Source organism: Bemisia tabaci, unplaced genomic scaffold (genome assembly GCF_918797505.1).
Source record: "Bemisia tabaci unplaced genomic scaffold, PGI_BMITA_v3".
Lineage (NCBI taxonomy): Eukaryota > Metazoa > Arthropoda > Insecta > Hemiptera > Aleyrodidae > Bemisia > Bemisia tabaci.
The window spans coordinates 24,771-41,748 of record NW_027311813.1 but is presented as its reverse complement, the minus strand read 5'-3'; the positions used below and the strand labels follow the sequence as shown (position 1 = coordinate 41,748).

At 37.8% G+C, this 16,978-nt stretch overlaps 1 protein-coding gene across 1 annotated transcript; it reads left to right on the top strand.

Annotated features, from left to right (window-relative positions):
- Positions 1-6,181: 6,181 nt before the first annotated feature.
- On the top strand, positions 6,182-16,951 carry LOC109043318 (pancreatic triacylglycerol lipase). Its single transcript, XM_072306005.1, has 7 exons — positions 6,182-6,490; positions 9,531-9,651; positions 10,762-10,913; positions 12,432-12,689; positions 13,509-13,694; positions 14,960-15,128; positions 16,146-16,951. Exons 1-7 carry the CDS (start codon positions 6,460-6,462, stop codon positions 16,339-16,341), a joined length of 1,113 nt encoding a protein of 370 aa, XP_072162106.1. The 5' UTR covers positions 6,182-6,459; the 3' UTR covers positions 16,342-16,951.
- Positions 16,952-16,978: the final 27 nt, after the last annotated feature.

The window sequence follows — 16,978 nt, the reverse complement described above, 5'->3', positions numbered from 1 at the left end:
AAATTTTAAAGCATTTAGCTTCGTACTGTACAGTAGACTTTGGACTATCCGGATTAATTGGTGCCGGGCCCGATCCGGATGAAAAAGAAATCCGGATAATAATTGTAAACAAAAACACCACCAACCAACACCACAGTATTCTTATTATGTATACATAACACGAATTTAAAAGATTAACGCCAAACTGAACGACTCAATGGTGATTGTGAATGGTAGCCAACAACGATAAATTACAATACAACGATTAAAGCGCGAAATGCGTGAAGTATTCATGCAGTCTTGTAGCCGCTAATGTGCGTTTTAGGCTAACTAACAAACTGCACTGCGTTTGGCGTAATGCGAGAAGTATTTATGCAATCTAGTAGGCGCTAATGCGTTCCACGCCAACCTCACTGTTTGGCGCTAATGCGTTCCACGACGACCTCACTGTTTGGCGCAATGCGTGCAGTATTCCTTCAGCCTTGCGGGCGCCAATATGCCTTGCGATCGCTTCTCCGCGGATCCGCTCACTTATCGGAATGCGTACGTAGTTACATGGTTGCAAAATCGATCCGGATAATCCAGAGTCCGGATAATACGAAGCCGGATAATCCAGAGTCTACTGTATGTAGAAAATCCTCTGTTTGCAAAAAAATCATTACAACCCTTTTCATGTAAAAAATTAAGTTATCCAATTGCATTTTGCAATAGCTGATGTGGTTTGGTTCCTTTCTGCTTAACGTGGTCCAGATTTGCTCGTGAAGCAACTACAAACCAAGAGAGACCTTTTCATTGGTATCATGGCAATAATGGAAATTTTTACTTTCCAAATACTAACTTTCAAGTGCTGATCTGCCTTATTGTTTTAAGTAATTCGCACAGAAAACAAGCCGGTCCGATGAACTTATTTGGTGCACTGCATCATCCGTAGCTCATCTGTCATGGATGAGGGTATCAACTGTCGACAAGAGAGGCTGCTGCTCTGCTGCTGTCTTATACTTGTCCATAAGGACTTTTTGATTTCCTGAATGCAAAAGTCTCAACTCTCGTGGAGAAATTGCTAAAAAACCGCTCTCAGTCTCTGAGAAAAAAAAAAAAAAAAAAAAAAAAAAAAAAAAAAAAAAAAAAAACTTATCTAGATTAACAAGTTACATTTCTCTCATACTGGTTTTAAACCTGCCTTGCGTATGACATCTAAAACTTTTGATTTTGCCTTTTTATCTGAAAATTGAGAAAAAAATGCCATTAAACGACAAAAATCTTACATTGGTAAGATCGTATCATGATAAAATTTGGAGAGGTTTGAGAGTTTGTCTGTTTATTTATATTAGGTTTTCTGCTAGCAGGGCCTTCCGGTGGTAAAAAGAGATCAGATAAAATTTTAAGCTAAAGGTTAGACTTGTTTCCTATCTGAAAGAATATATATGCAGAAATATTGATACATGACAACTGATATACGCGGTTTTGAAGTTGGATAAGTACATAAACAGTCTGTCTTGGATACCTTTCCCGAACATCGACGTTTCTTAACATCATGCCATTGTGAGACTAGGGATAACAGTAATCGATTCAAATCATTTCAACTCAAGGCGTTCCAAAATTTCCTCATTTACCTATCAATTTATTTGTTAAGAAGCTATTATTAGATATTTTGAAAAAAGCTCTCGTGCAATTTTTTAATAACTAACGATCAAAGTAGTGATGTAATTGAAAAAAACTCTATTTGTTTTTGAGTTTTTAAAATTTTGACCAGGTCCTGCAAGTTTTAAAGGAAGAGTGAAGGCATTTGATTTTTTTAAAATTATATTTTTTCACTCTCAAGAGGTCAAACTCGGTCAAAATTCTCACCTGAAAGGTAATCCAGTTTGAACGGATTTTTCAATTATTCACTGCTCGATATGAGCCTTACAAGGAACATTTTAGACACTTGCACTGAGAAGTTCTATAGGGGTTCTTTTTTTTCAACATTCTGACTGAACAGAAAATGAATTACCTACATTTCCTTTCTTACTAACTCGGCGAGTGTGAAAGCGGAAACAATACCGAAGGAAGATAGGCAGGTAAATACCATTATCAGAAAGCAGTGTCGATCACATTGTCACTGACTAATGCGAATTTTATGCTAATTTTATTCAAAGATACGCTACATACCTAAAGCGTTTATATCTAAGTAATTCCCGATTATTTTTCTTTTTTAGCTACTTCGGCACTTTCTTCTTAGATACGAACCCCGAGCCACCGTTTGGGAGAGTGCAAAGCCTACCTCGAAAAAAGAAGAAGAATGAAACGGAGGAAATTTGAAACCCGGCGTGAAGAGAGCTTACCTAACTCAGGAAGAAGACATATTTATTCGAGTTTAATTTTAATCAGTTATTTGGGTCACCATGAAAAAATGCCGGAAATTAACTAACAATACAATTTTTTCAGACAAAACAAGAGCGTGTTTTAATTCTGAAACCTTAATTTTCTCTCGACGTTCAACACTCCCATGACAATTTACAAATATGTTGATGTTTTTGGTCACAGCATGAGTGTGATTGTAAAAACTAGTAGAATATATTTAATTATTATTAAGTAGCAAAAGTATGTGCCATGATATTTTTTGTTTATTTATAACCACAAAAGTATAATGCGAAGCACAATCACAATTTTTTTCATTTTTTTAAAAACAAGTTCGCTCTTCTCTCTTAAATGCTGAAATAGCCAAATCAATTAAGAAGGAGAAACCAACTTCATGATGAGGTCATAGAGTTTTCCCCAGCAATCTCATGAGCACACACCAAACAACTAAACTCAGTTGCCAAAAAACTTAGTACTTTTCTGTTAGGCTCGATCCTAAAGTATTGCAGTTAATTAAAATAAAAACATGTCGGCAAAATATTTTCTTTATGAGAAAAAAAGAAACTATACTACAAGCAGATCCCTTTCCCTAAGAAACGTGGTTCCTTGTTGCTTATTGCGCGATTCTAGCACGAATCTCTAAAATTACAGTAATTGCCTCTTACAAATTAATTAGGTATACATGTTGCAATCGGAAACTACTTTTTTTGGCTCATATTAGAAACAACATAAGTGCCTTCAGTTTTCCAATGCAGATAGGTGCCTTTATGGATTTACTACAATTATTACCTCTTTATTGCAAAATACAGTCCTTTAATATATGAATTGCTGCATCTGGGATTACCTATGTTTGGTGTATCAATAACGGAGGCAGAATGCAATGGAGGCTTTCATTTTCACGCTAGCAGACGAGTTTCAAACAGCTTTTCCCTCATTATTACCTGTTGTGTCATAAAACGTTACTGGAGGATTCGACCGGAACCAAAAGTCAGCACGGAAAAAACCATTACAATTGCAAAAAGCCACCATGAGTGAGCATATAAATCAATTATAGACGATAATGACGTAAAAAAGATGAAAAAGTATACCGAAACACGCATATTGTTGAATAAGGTTTAATCGCTTGGATGCATTTCTGGCTCAGCCCATCTTCAGCAAGCACTTAAAACGAAACACAGAAACAAGTTTATCACAGTAAAGAATTGTCACAATGCATGATGGAGAAAAATATCGAGAGGCAAAGCGAACTAAGAACTTGGGAACTGGTCAAAAATGAAAAAATGTTAAAAAATGTTAAAAATGTTTAAAAAGCAGTGGAAATAACTGATAGAATTAGCAGAAAAATATAGTAAACAAAATTAAGTAAAGAGTGAAAGACGCTAATTATAAATAGGGCATGGCTACCTACCGCAGCTAGGCAACCAGTAATACAGAGAAGACCAGACAAGCTTTAGTGACAAGCTGAAGATGGGCTGAGCCCGAAATGCATCCAAGCCATTAAACCTTATTCAACAATATGCGTGTTTCGCTATACTTTTTCATCTTCTTCATGTTTATCATAACAGCACGCGAGATGCGCTTTTCCAGATAATGACGTACTGTATGAGCATCCGACGTAAGTAATGACGAAAATTTAAAGTTTGTTTTCCAATCGCGTGTTTCAAAACTGTTATTAGCCATGTGCTTGCCCGAAAAATAATTCAATTACGGAAGACTTTGCAGAGTTGCCATATCCTCCGAGCGAGAAAACTTCTTCAATGTCAGGAGAAATGGGGAAAAGTGAAGTTTTTCACAAATTTATAGCACTAGTGCGTCACCAGTGGTAATTTGAATGCTCACACAGATGGCCGATGATCGGCAATTAACTCAACGCTCAGGCTGTACGGATTTATGTTTACGGGACAACAAAATAAGAGTAAAAACAATTTATAAGATCGAACCATTGTATCGCAATTTTTCAGATGTCTTAATAATATTTTATATAATAAAAATGCCACTAAAAAAAGGAAAGTTAAGTCTAATATTCTCAGCACGACTGAGGCTCGCAAAAATATGTCAGATTGAAATTTAAAAATATATCACGATCGACCGCATGATTGTATTTTTCAAAATAACAGGACTATTTAAAAAACTTTTTTTAAACACATAAAAAGTAAAACAAAGGGACGCCCTTTGACCGTTACGTGGCCTAATTCTTGAAGATCGCCTCGCATTTTAAGGGCTTTCTTGGGTCATATTAAACAAATTTCTGAAAATATTTTCTGAAAATAAATGCAAAAGTCCTTAAAATCAACCCTGCATATATTTGAAACAAACTGTAAATAAAAATTATAGATATAATACAATTCGGAAAGTCGGGAAGATTATAAATGTAAGTATATAAGTATATAAGTATGAATCGTTATGCTATCTTCGTCGTAGAATCTACATATATTTCAGGTGAACCTCAGCATATTAACGGGGAAGCGGTGAGATAAAGGATTAATTGGACTGCATTTTACAATTTGGAGCTACAAATTCTGGCTCATCTCAAAAAAACACTTATGTGCATAGGGAATGGCACATACGTTGTTTTTATACCGGGATAGAATTTATAGTTCCTAATTGCAAAATGTAGTCCAATTTTAGTATATGTCTCACGCCTTTGAAGCAAACACCAGGTAAGACTGGGTTCATGAGGTAGATTTAGGGGATTCGTTTCCCAATGATTTACTTTTTCATGTTTTAAATTGTACTTAAAGAAATCGAAGACAATTTTGGAGTGATCCAAACTGATACTTTCAATAAAAGAACTAAATGATATAAAAATCGGTAAGAATTTTGTTAACAACTCAGATGCAACAATATACAAATAAGATCTCCTCGGTAACTTATAAAATACTGATGGGAAGAGGAATGATTAGACGGAGAAGTAAGTGAAAAGCCCTGAAAAATTGTCCTGAATGCTTCAAAGTATTCAATGTTGACCAATCAATGGGATCCCAAGTCATGTGAACGCCAGATAAAGTTGTGAAGAAAGTGCCTGGCTCTGCTGCTATAAGTGTATAAATGCGTAAATTATTTGAAAAGAACATGACCAAGACAGGTCTTTGTCCTCTCATTTCCTTGGTTTAGAAGCATTTAGATACAACCACCGTTATTGTATTTACAGGAAAATAATTTAGAAAATGAATGGCATAGCATTTGGTTTTATTATAATATAAAAATAAAAAAATACTGACATATATTTACGAGGGTGAATATCCTTTCAAAATGTGTCTACATCCTTCCTATCATACATTACCCTTTCTTTTATCATTGTAACTCTTCGTCATTCCTTTTTATGTATTCCTTTTAATTGGAGCTTTAAAAGCTAGGAATTTCGTCTATTCACCACCGTGCCATCAATATTTATATGGAAATTCTTCATTTATGTATATCTGAATCGGTTGTTTTCAAAAGGGAACAAAGCCGTCTTTGCATGAGCCTTGGCTTTGCATGAAAGGACTGCTGTCTGCGACTCATCGAGATTTGGACCTGTTCTCTTTGGAAAACAACTGATTCATATTGGTTCGTGTGGCATAGCCAGTTTTTCATGGGAGCGATCGCGGTCTTGGTTACAAATTTCCCGGGGGAGGGGGGTCATAGGTTAACATGTTTTAAAAATTACGGAAATTGATGTTCCCTAGAGGAATTTTGTGGTCATGGGGGGGGGGGGGGTGTCAAACACCCTAAGTCACTCTCTCCTCCCCCGGCCACGCAACTGCTGGTTTCAACTTCCGTCTGCTCACCGATGGTCGATATAACTCGAATGCTCGTTCACTGTGCGACGTCAGATTTGCGTGAACGATAGCTTGGAAGGTGGCAAACCGGGCGTTAAGTGGACACATATTTCTCGCGCGGCCAGCTGCGCAGCCAGAGCTTTGAAAATGTCGCGCGCTGATCACGGTACATAACCTCCGGTTTTTCACATTTCGCTTTCCGTTCTCTTTGATTCTCATTCCCGGCTCGTCCCTCATTCTTCGGCGGTGAGCTAATCTTTGATCCTCGCGGATGTGATAGTGCGGATTTAGTTTTCCCCCCGTTACTTTTGGTTCTTTTACTTTTCAAAGCTCGCCGCTTGCCACTCAACCTGAACCGCCGGACTACTTAAAGCTATTAATGGCCCTACCGTTGTTTAAAATAATCATTGGTAAGTTATTAAAGAAAAAGGCAGTGTGAATTTTCATTGCAAGAGCATGCTAAAGTTTCTTTACGGTGTTCGTAAATTAGTGTTCCAAAATCGGAGGGATGACCTGAAAAAGAAAGAAAGAAAGAAAAAAAACCCCTTAAAACTTAGGGGACTATTTCTTGTAGAAATATGTCGTCAAATTTGGAGTAAAATTGAATTTTTGACGAAAAAAATTCTACACATAGTGATTGAAAGAGTACTAATTGCTATCGCTTTAGTTCATTACTGGACATGTATGTAAAGCTGCTTCAAAATGCAACAATATTCAGCTTCAAGTCAAACATAGAGTAGTTTTATTACTTAAAATTCCGTTTCTTCAACTGCAATTCCTAACCCTGTAAGAACAGGCTTAGAGGGGCATTTCATCAAGGGAGTCATGGGTGCTCCCCCTGCACCCAAAGGAAAAGCAGAGGAGCCTCGCCGGAAAAATTTTGAAAATTGAAATATCAATGAGACGCACTTCTGAAAAGTTTTTACCAAAATATTTTGATGGTAATTTGTCTCGGACTGTGCTCCATGAACACTTATCAAATACTCCAATCCCCTTTCTTATTAGCAATTTCTAGAGGAGAGTGCGTTGCTTTGTATCGATATATATAATTTTAAGCTTTTAAAATACAACAATTTTACGTGTTTTATTCAAATCATAAAAATATGCGTAAGAACCATCTCACCTGTTATTTTCCTCTAAAGGCCGAGATATTTTTCCTCTTCGCCTTTAACTGGTTGAATTTTTACGAAGCTGGCATACTTTTTAGCCGTGCAAAAATGAAGTAAATTAAGAATTACTTGAACGAAATAGGTACTGCTAAGAATATTTTAGACCGCCAAAACGTCTGTTGTCTACACTATTCATGAGTGTTTGGGGAGATATTATGTAAAAAAGTATGCCGACGCACTATATCGCAAATGGTAGAAAGTTGTTAATCCCTTATTGTTGATATTTGAGAGGTGTAGTATTTACATTAGCCTCGCTTCTTGCCGCGCTCTGTTATGACTCCAATCTCGTTTTGTATTTCTGTTCTTGTCTCTTTTCCATTCTACCTCCTTCCTGCAGTGCATCTCATACCACTAATTTTCCATTTCAAGTCGCCTTTCAGAACTTAATGTCCGATAAATGAAAAGAAAAATAAGAAAAAGTCTCAAAATTGGCTTAAGGCAAATCAGTATCCCAAACCACACCGAGAAAAAAGATAGGTAGCATTTACCATTCCTTCCCGCTGTATTTTACACAGCGTGAATTCAAAGTCGATTCTGCCAGAGGAATGGTTACCTGTACCAGTATGTAGTATGTTTACCTTTCCTCTGGCAGCATTGACTCTGAATTGACGCTGTGTAAAATACAGCGTGACGGAATGGTAAATTCTACAAATCTTTTTTCTCGGTGCATGGTTGACGAAAAAAGTATTTGCCCACTGAAATTGAGAATTCAATAACCTCTGCTTGCACTGAGAAAAAATACTTGAATTTGTCATCAAGAAAATTAATTACTTTTTGAATCGCCAATTTAGAATCACTCAAATCCGGCAGATGGTTGCTTGGTATAAACGCCTTTTGTATTGATATTGCCGTTTCCCTCACGAAAGAACGTGACACTTTAAACTATCGACCAACTTCTGCCTCGAAAACGACAGGGCTTTTGCCAGCATCAACAACTCCAATGTTGCCGAATTTCTCCTCGCAAATTACATATTATCTAGGAGAATCTTGAGCATTCCTCACTGAAAATTTCACTGACTTTGCCTCAGATTTCATGCCGAAATCAGAAAAATGTTTGATTAAAATTGTTTAGGTACAACTTTGTAAAATAAATTAATTATTTGAGCTAATTTGGCAACTTTGGGATAGAGTTACGTTCCCTCGTGGGGAGACGACGATATGAGCATCTTTCCTGCTTGAATCAAAATTAATTTCCTCTCAACGACAAAGTCTCGAATATTTTTATAAGACCCAAAGTCACTTTTTTTCTAGTGAGGATCAAGGCAATGAAAAAGTTTATTTGCGCCTTTTTTGCATCGGTTTAACACATTTTGCAGCGATACTATTCGACATTTCTTCAGTTTTTGCAGTGCCTTGACCTTCCCAAACGGTGAATATATAAAAACTTCAGGTTGTATTCGCATAAGGATATTTAAACATTCTTAACTTCCCCAGTGAGAAAAAGAGGCTAGCCTCGGGAAACGACGCGAAGACAAATTGAATCGTCGACAGACCTGGACGATATCGTTCCATGTCAAGCACCGCAACGTTGAAGGAGTAATTATTATTAATTAACTACACGCGTGTTTATCTTGTTCGGAGACATTGTTTGATGGAGCGGTGAAGTGAGCCCAACTTGCGGCAAAAAAAGAAAATCTTTCGAAAAAAACGGTATCCACCGCCTCTGTGGGAAAGTCAACGATAGTCAAAATACCAGTTTTTGCACGATAAAGGATGAGAGGGCTTCCAAGCTGTTACATTAATATGTGTGTTATTCTTGAAAAATAGTGGAGAAAGATGAAAGTCTTTTGGCAGCGATAAGATTTAATTTATTTTAGGTTGGAGAGGAGGGGGGACTGATCTCAAAAAATCTCGAAAATGTTCCTATAACTTACAAAAATTGCCCGCCCAAAAAGGTCAAATTGTAATTGTGGATACGGGCAACATCCCCTTAATTGCCCTCTTCAAAGAAAGTAGGTATATACAAATCAAAACAAACGATGCTATGCATTTTTTAAGGTGTTGAGATATTCAAAGTCCAATTAAAACATTTCAAATTGTCCATTAAAATACTTAGCGCATGAATATAACATTGGATAGACAAAATTTTTGAATCAATGTTATTGCATGCTTAAGTAATCCTCCAGCTGAATATTAAAAGACCAGCTGATTGCAACTTTTTTTCAGTCCGTGTATTTTGAACTAGGAACAAAATGCTGGTACTGCAGCACTATGAAAGCATCAGCTCAACAAGATACAGTGAATTGTGTCTGATTTTGAAATATTTTTCTCACTGTTTCAGGATGCACAATTATTCTGAGTGATTATGTGTTCAGTATAGGTGTATTAGAGAGGTCATCAAACTGTCCCAAACCACCAGAAGAATGTCCGAATGTAAATATTACCTTCCATCTTTACAACAGGTTTGTGCTGAGCCAGAGGCTTCTTTATATGTGTTCTTAATAAACTCAGTCGTACATTCATTGATTTTAGAGAGCGTTTAGGTACATATTATTAATGACCATTTGGGAGTATAAAATAATAATTTCGGCAACATTTTATTACATTGAAGGGACGTACAAAAATGATTTTTTTAAAACGAGACAGTAAAACAAAAAGAAGAAGTTCGTTGTAATTTAGTGGACCCTAATTTCACTGCCAAGAATTTCAAAATGAAATCCGGAAATAATTTTCATACCAGTGCCTCCCTACCAAGCAGAGTGGTATGAATGTGAAGTAGAATCTATACTCTTTTTTTGTGTTAATACCTTTATTACAGATCATAATCATCATTCAGGTGTTTAGAAGTAATGCAACTTTAAGGAAAGTCGTTTAAAAAATGTGTTTTATCTCCATACCGTAGTGGCGAGGCATACACTGGTATCGCGTGGATTTAAAAACCCCTTCAATTACAGGCGCATACAACTTATCATACATGAAATTCGTTGAAGCGGTCTACGCTGCGAAATGAAGGCGATCTGAATGAAACGAAACTTTTAAACTGCAATAATCTTATTGCATGATATAGGAGGACGTCGTTCTCTTAACAAGGCGAAATGAAGTGACAAAAGAGCCGTCGGACTTGAAAGATATTAGATCCAATCTCAATAATATCACTCCTAATATTTACAGAATATGATGAGAGCTACATTATATTAAACAACCTTCAAAACACAGCGAGTCAGTGAAAAATAGCATTGTAATAGGAATAGAATCACATTCAACGCGTGGCACGAGGTGCACAAGAATAGCCGAATTTCAGCTCTGATTTGAAACGTATTGGTCCTATAGTGATACACAATTTCATGTGATTAATTGCCTGTAAGGGAACTCAATTCTCTCACTAGAGAGGAGAAAGTCAGTGGATACGTATTCACTTCATTAAGTGCCAATTTAGGCAACTCTGAAGAGGTTGGATTACTATTGGACTCTTGTATTCACTTTTTGACTGGATAAATATAGTTATTTAAGAAAAGCGAAGACTGTAGCACAATATACTAATAATTTGGAATAATGACTGTATCGTTTTTCAGGCGGATAAAAAATTACAATGGCTACCAGTTGAAAGAAAATGATACAACAACGTTACAGAATGCACCTTTCATCAAAAATAAACAAGTCATTGTTTCCAGTCACGGGTACACTGGGCATCTGCATTATGCTCCCAACCCAGAGCTTATTGACGGTAAGTTATACTTTCAAAAGTTTAAATTAATACTTTAATACTTTAAACGAGTGGCTAAATGAGTCACAAAGAGAGGATTGAAATTAGACTCCAATAAGATGTGATTCCTTATGAAAATTTTACCCAAACTTGTTAAACGCACAAAAAACTCCTGAAGTAACTCAACAGTAAAAAATGAATGTTTTCAATTTATAATACATTTACATCAAAGTATCAATCAAGAACTCAGCAGGGGCGCAACTTTACTTTAACTTTTCGCAAATTTTTCGATGATATAAGCTACCTAAAAGTACCATGGAGGTGCGGTGATAATACGTGGAATTGAGAATCGAACAATGAGTATCTATGCTCCTTATGCCTTCTTCACACGCTGAAATTGATAAGAGTCAACAGGAGAGTAGAAGTTATCTTGGTAACATGTTTGTCTAACTTTTTGATAAGTTTGGAACATATTTTCATGAAAAGGTCAAATTCACGAAATAAAGACTGATCGGCGACCAATGACTTCCGTCTTCAGCAGGTGAACTTGACATCGACCCAGTCTGACCGCAAAACTACGACCAGATTAACCCACCAGACCAGTCTTGCATAGAATCAATGGTTTTAACAAAGAAACAGAATCAAACCTATATACGTGAAAAGTTTTGAGCTAGATAAGCGCATGCAATCAAGGGCCTTGGTGGACAAGGCGCATAAGTGTAGTTTTTGCTGCTTCGAGACATGCATGTTTGAAGTTTCGAAATTACATGGATCCTCGTGGCGCGGATAGAGAGTTCAAACTGACGTTTTGAGACTGAAATTGAATTCGGCGATAAGACAGTTTTACTTAAACCTAAACTTCCAAAACTACACATATAATGCGTCCTGTCCTCCGAGCCCCTCAAATCGTCGCCCCTCTGACGTAAGAGCTTATCTCGATTTAAGAATGAGCCCCAGAAAGCATGAAATCATGCGTGAAACAGGGCTCCTGTGGAAATTGAGACACGCCCTTACGTTAGAGGGGTGACAAAATGTTCTGTCAAATAAGGAAAAAACGATGTTACATCAAGCTACAAGCAAGCAAAAAAAAAAGAAAAGAAAAGAAAAGGCATTTCAATGTGTTGTTTCATTCTGACTCGTCGTCAAAGAAATGAGGGAGGGATGCGGATCTTTACGACCCATACGTCGTGCGGAACCCCACCGTACGTGTGCGGAAGGGTGCAAACACGGAGAAGAAAACCTCGTGTGTGGGACCCAAAGTTTAGGTCACATGGATCTCTGAAGTTTTCAGATTGAGCATCTGAACACTTTAGGTCTAGCTGTCGAGGTTCGGATCACACATCTGAGACTTCGGTTCTCACATCTGAAGTAATTCCAGAGATCCATATGACCTAACCTTTGGGTCCCACGCACGAAGTGTTTTTCTCCGTGCAGAGCATGCCATCGCTGGAACTGCCATTTCCGACGGATGACAAGGGAATAGTTTTTTGAAAGACTGCCGTGGTTCTAGGGACTAATATTGGGTGTCTGTGGGCGCAGCTTACAACAGGATGCCGGACCCGGTGAACATCATCGTCATCAACTGGGGGCGCCTGTGTCCGCAGCCGTGTTACACCCAGTCGGCCCGCAACGTCGCCCTCGTCGGAAACTGCTCGGCCCTCTTCATCGAGGCCCTTCTCCAGCACCAGACCTGGTTCACACTCAAGGACATCCATTTCATCGGCTTCAGCCTCGGGGCCCAGGTCATGAGTCAGATCTCCCATAAACTTACCATCGGCAAACCATATTGGATCACGGGTTAGTATATCGAAATCACATATCGACGGTGAAACTCCCAAACCACGTATCTCGTTTGCGGTGTTTAAAAATCTCCGCTCCTATTATTAATTTTTTTCTGGAAGTGAATCAACATCTTTCCGTGTGGTTTTCACAGAATTTTCTTTGCACAGAGCAGAAAAATCACAGATATTTTAGGGAATGTACGTTGAGTAGTTTTTCTTTCAAAAAATAAAGTATGACAGTAAGTCTGCAACGTTGCAAACCGAGATACGTGGTTTGGGAGTTTCACCGTCGATATCCGTCGCAGACTCATAGTCGAATTAGGTGTATTTTTGCCGAACGGGACCAGGTGGTAAAGAAGAGGTGTGCTAGTTAGTCGAAGGCCGTAAGAATGAATGGGAATTGTAAAGCACCAGTGACGTCAGTGCGACGACGGAGACAAGAAAATTCAGGTTGACGTCATTTAACTCATGAGTCCTGTCCACAACGCTCATGTCACGGCTCATGAGTCCCGCATACAGCTCGCACATGGTTTCGTTCGGTGAATTTAAAATCCCACTTTCCCATCTCACCAAAAAGAATCACGCATACTTTTACATTAATGCGCTAGCTTGAAACATGCGCCAGATTAAGAAAATCGACAGAAATTGGCCGATGCTGTGAAACATTTACATTTTAAACCACAATAAACAGCATCGAAGATTTTCAAATTTTAAAACCCGAACTCGAACTCTCAAAATCAGTTTTCCCGTCTGGAAATCAAGAGTCTAAATTACAATGACCTACATCTTGATCGAAAATTCCTTTATGTACTCAATTTCCTTCTTTATTTTTCAGCGTTGGATCCAGCGTGGCCTTTGTTCGACACAATGACGACATACGCAGAGGAACGACTGGACATCACCGACGCGGACTTTTTGGACGTTTATCACACAAATGCCGGCTACAAAGGACAACTCACGAGTATCGGCCACGTTGACTTCTACGCCAATCATGCTCTACTACAGCCTGGATGTGGCACGAGTAAGAACATCGTTAGCTGTTCAAACACGCACACGGAAAAAAATTAAATGTTGATTTAGCATTTATACTGTTAAAAAGATGTCCGACAAGTTTCAAATGCTGATTTTACATTATAAAAATGCTAACATAACATTTTAATTAGTTCGTTTTGCAGCGGGCGTAGTTACGTTAGCATTTGTTAAAATGTAAAATCAGCATTTGAAACTTGTCGGACATCTTTTTAACAGTATGAATGCTAAATCAACATTTAATTTTTTTCCTTGCAAAGGATTCGTCATGGCGGCCGAGTTTATTAGAAAGGAACCAACCCACATCTTCGCAATAACTAATTTAAGATTGTTTTTGAGTTCCACTAGCCGTATATTTTCTCCTGCCAAAAAATGAAAGTAAAAAAAAAACAGAAATTAGTTTGCAAAAGAGAGGTTAAAGTTTATTTCCCACAATGAGCCCAATGCAGGAATAAAACTTCAAACCTCTTTTTCTCAAATTCAACTTAACGCGGGTTGGTTCTTTACTGATGGACTCGGTTTCTTTCCCGTGTCCGCGTAGAGAAAAAAAATTGATTTTGCTTGCTTTAATCATTTATAGATTATGAAATTACTATTGAAGAAAAAAGACTAGAGAAACGTCTATCAATGAACAGTTACTATCTCTCGCATACACTTTCATGTCGATGAGGATCGCCCGTTTCCCTATAATTTTCGAAATTATAATTTTCAATGAATGTTCACGGATTCGATTTAATGGGACTTTAATAAAAAAATAAATGTTTGACTTTAATTACTTTAATAATTTAATGACTATGAAAATACTAATGAGCGACAAAAGATTAGAGAAAGTTTAAATGAGAGAAACAATCTCTATCTGTTATGAACTCATTCATGTCAATGAGGAACACCTGTTTCTCTAATTTTCGACATTAATTTTCAGTAAATGCTCACGGATTCGACTTAATGTGACTCAAGATTTATTTCATTCCTTTGGTCTCTGGAATTATTTTTCTAAATATTGTGCGGTATAGCTGAGACACAGCGAAACGGTTTACTGTACCAGATCAATTAAATTAACTTGGAAAATTCCTATCGCTCCATAATATAAAATCATACGGTTAACGCGTAACCCATAACTTCTGAGATATGAAACGCCTAAGGAGGGGGTTGGGGCTGAAGTGAACCCTCAGTTTATATATGACTTTATAGGACCAGATCTACTCATTGCACAGACATGAGCAAGCTTCAAAAGTTCCTTTTACTTGCCCCTTCCAGACTCTTCCTGTAATCACGTGCGGGCAGTATACTACTACGCTGAATCCATTTACACGAAAGTAGGGTTTTACGCCTACTCGTGCCTCAGTATTTTGACCCACCTCACAGGATTCTGTAAACCTGGCCCAGGAGACGAGCTAGTCCTTCTGGGAGCGCATGTGAACCATAGGTAAGCACAACACTGATATCACGTATGCAATGGAGTACTCACATTACAGTAGCGATTCTTGAAAGTTGGCAGCTCTGTTTTTCCTCCATTTAAATGTATGTCAAACAATCGATCCCTGCCTCACCTAAAATTGATATTTTTAATGGATTTAAATAAAGGAAAAACAGTGTTGCCAACTTGCAAAATCGCACTGTCACATGAATAGAATGACCCTTCCTTCCATGGGTAGGGATCTCAGTCAATGTGAGAAAAGTTTTAAAGTTCGCAATATTTTTAATTTTTTAAAGTTGTTTCTTAAATTGCCCACCACCGCCGGAGATACACACTAAACTTTGGGAGAAAATCATTATGTTAATTTTCCTGAATTTTGGTGGCGGTTCTGGATACACATGAAATATGGGCATACCCTCTCCCTCCTATTGCTTATCGCTAAATCCATTCATTACCTCAAAAATTCGAAATCTAGAGTTAAAGAGCAGGGATTTCAGGGGTTTTCGGATCTTTCAGGGTGAAAACCTAGTTCTTTTCCCTGGAATCCCCTGACATTTTCTTTAAACGAGAGATTTTTTTGAATTTCAGTCCATCGGCACCAAAAACAATTCGAAGGAAATTTACTATCCCAAAAATCTGGGGAGGGACGTAGCTTCAACTCAGAGCACTTTTGGGGGAAAAAAACTTATTTGAAATAAAAGGTCTAAATTTCACCCACCAAACAAGCCCGTTCAAAATAGTCGTTTAGCCTCAGGACACGACCCCATATACACTGTGCTTCACTTGATTCACTGAAGGGGCAGATACACCTGCGAATTACAAGCGCCTGTTGAAAGTGAAACACCGATAGGAATACAGGATTTCGATCGCTCGACGTCGAGCTATCGAAATTCTCCTTGCCTATTGGTGTTTCACTCTCATCAAGAGCTTGTAACTCGCAGGTGTGCCTAGGCGTTTATACAGCAGCAAATCCATAGTATAAATTCGCCTCTAGACACTCTTTGTCAAATTGTCATGATTTTCCAGTACCCGGGGGACGTATTACTTCACAACGAATGACCAGTACCCATTTGCAAGGGGGAAGGTCTTTGACACGCAAGAAGAGCCCATCCAAGCGGAACACCACATGCAATCGGTAGAGCCAGTTCAACCTATGCAACGTCCACTTCCAATTGATCTCAGGCTCTCGGAAATCAAAGCATCGCCTAAGCCCTCCTCGTGATATTGACATCAATCATAATTTACTCTTGGATCAAACTCAAAGAATATATCGCTGGTGTGCGGAATGCCCTGCAGCCTGATTCCTTGACTCGCGCCGAATGGACGTGTACTCGTAACAATTCTTGAAAGCTGGCCACACTGGGCTCCGTCCATTTAAATGTACATAGAAATCGGTAATATCGATAAAAATTGTTGTTATCGATTTCTATCGAAGCTGCTCTCGACATTTATAATGAAGTTAAATCGAGGAGGAAGAGCAGTGTCAACTTTCAAGAATATGTATTAATTGCGAATGGAGCGAATCAATGGGAGGATTTTAAGTTTTTCAGTGAAAATATATTATTGACATCATAATATTGTCAACCATTTTATGACAAGCTGCAAAATATATCCGATACTTGAGATTAAGCGCATAAGCAAATGTGCAACTCACGAATGGAATCATATTTTGCGATGTGGAATAGAATTAGACTGCAATGGATTGCATGATGCTTATCCACGCAAATTGCGTTCTAGATTGAAAATGTGTAGAATATGTTACTATTGTATAAATTGTTTTGGAATTATTTAATTTTAATTTATAAATCTCTGCAAAGTCAAAATCATCTTAAGATTCTCTAGTTTTGGTTTATTTTTAA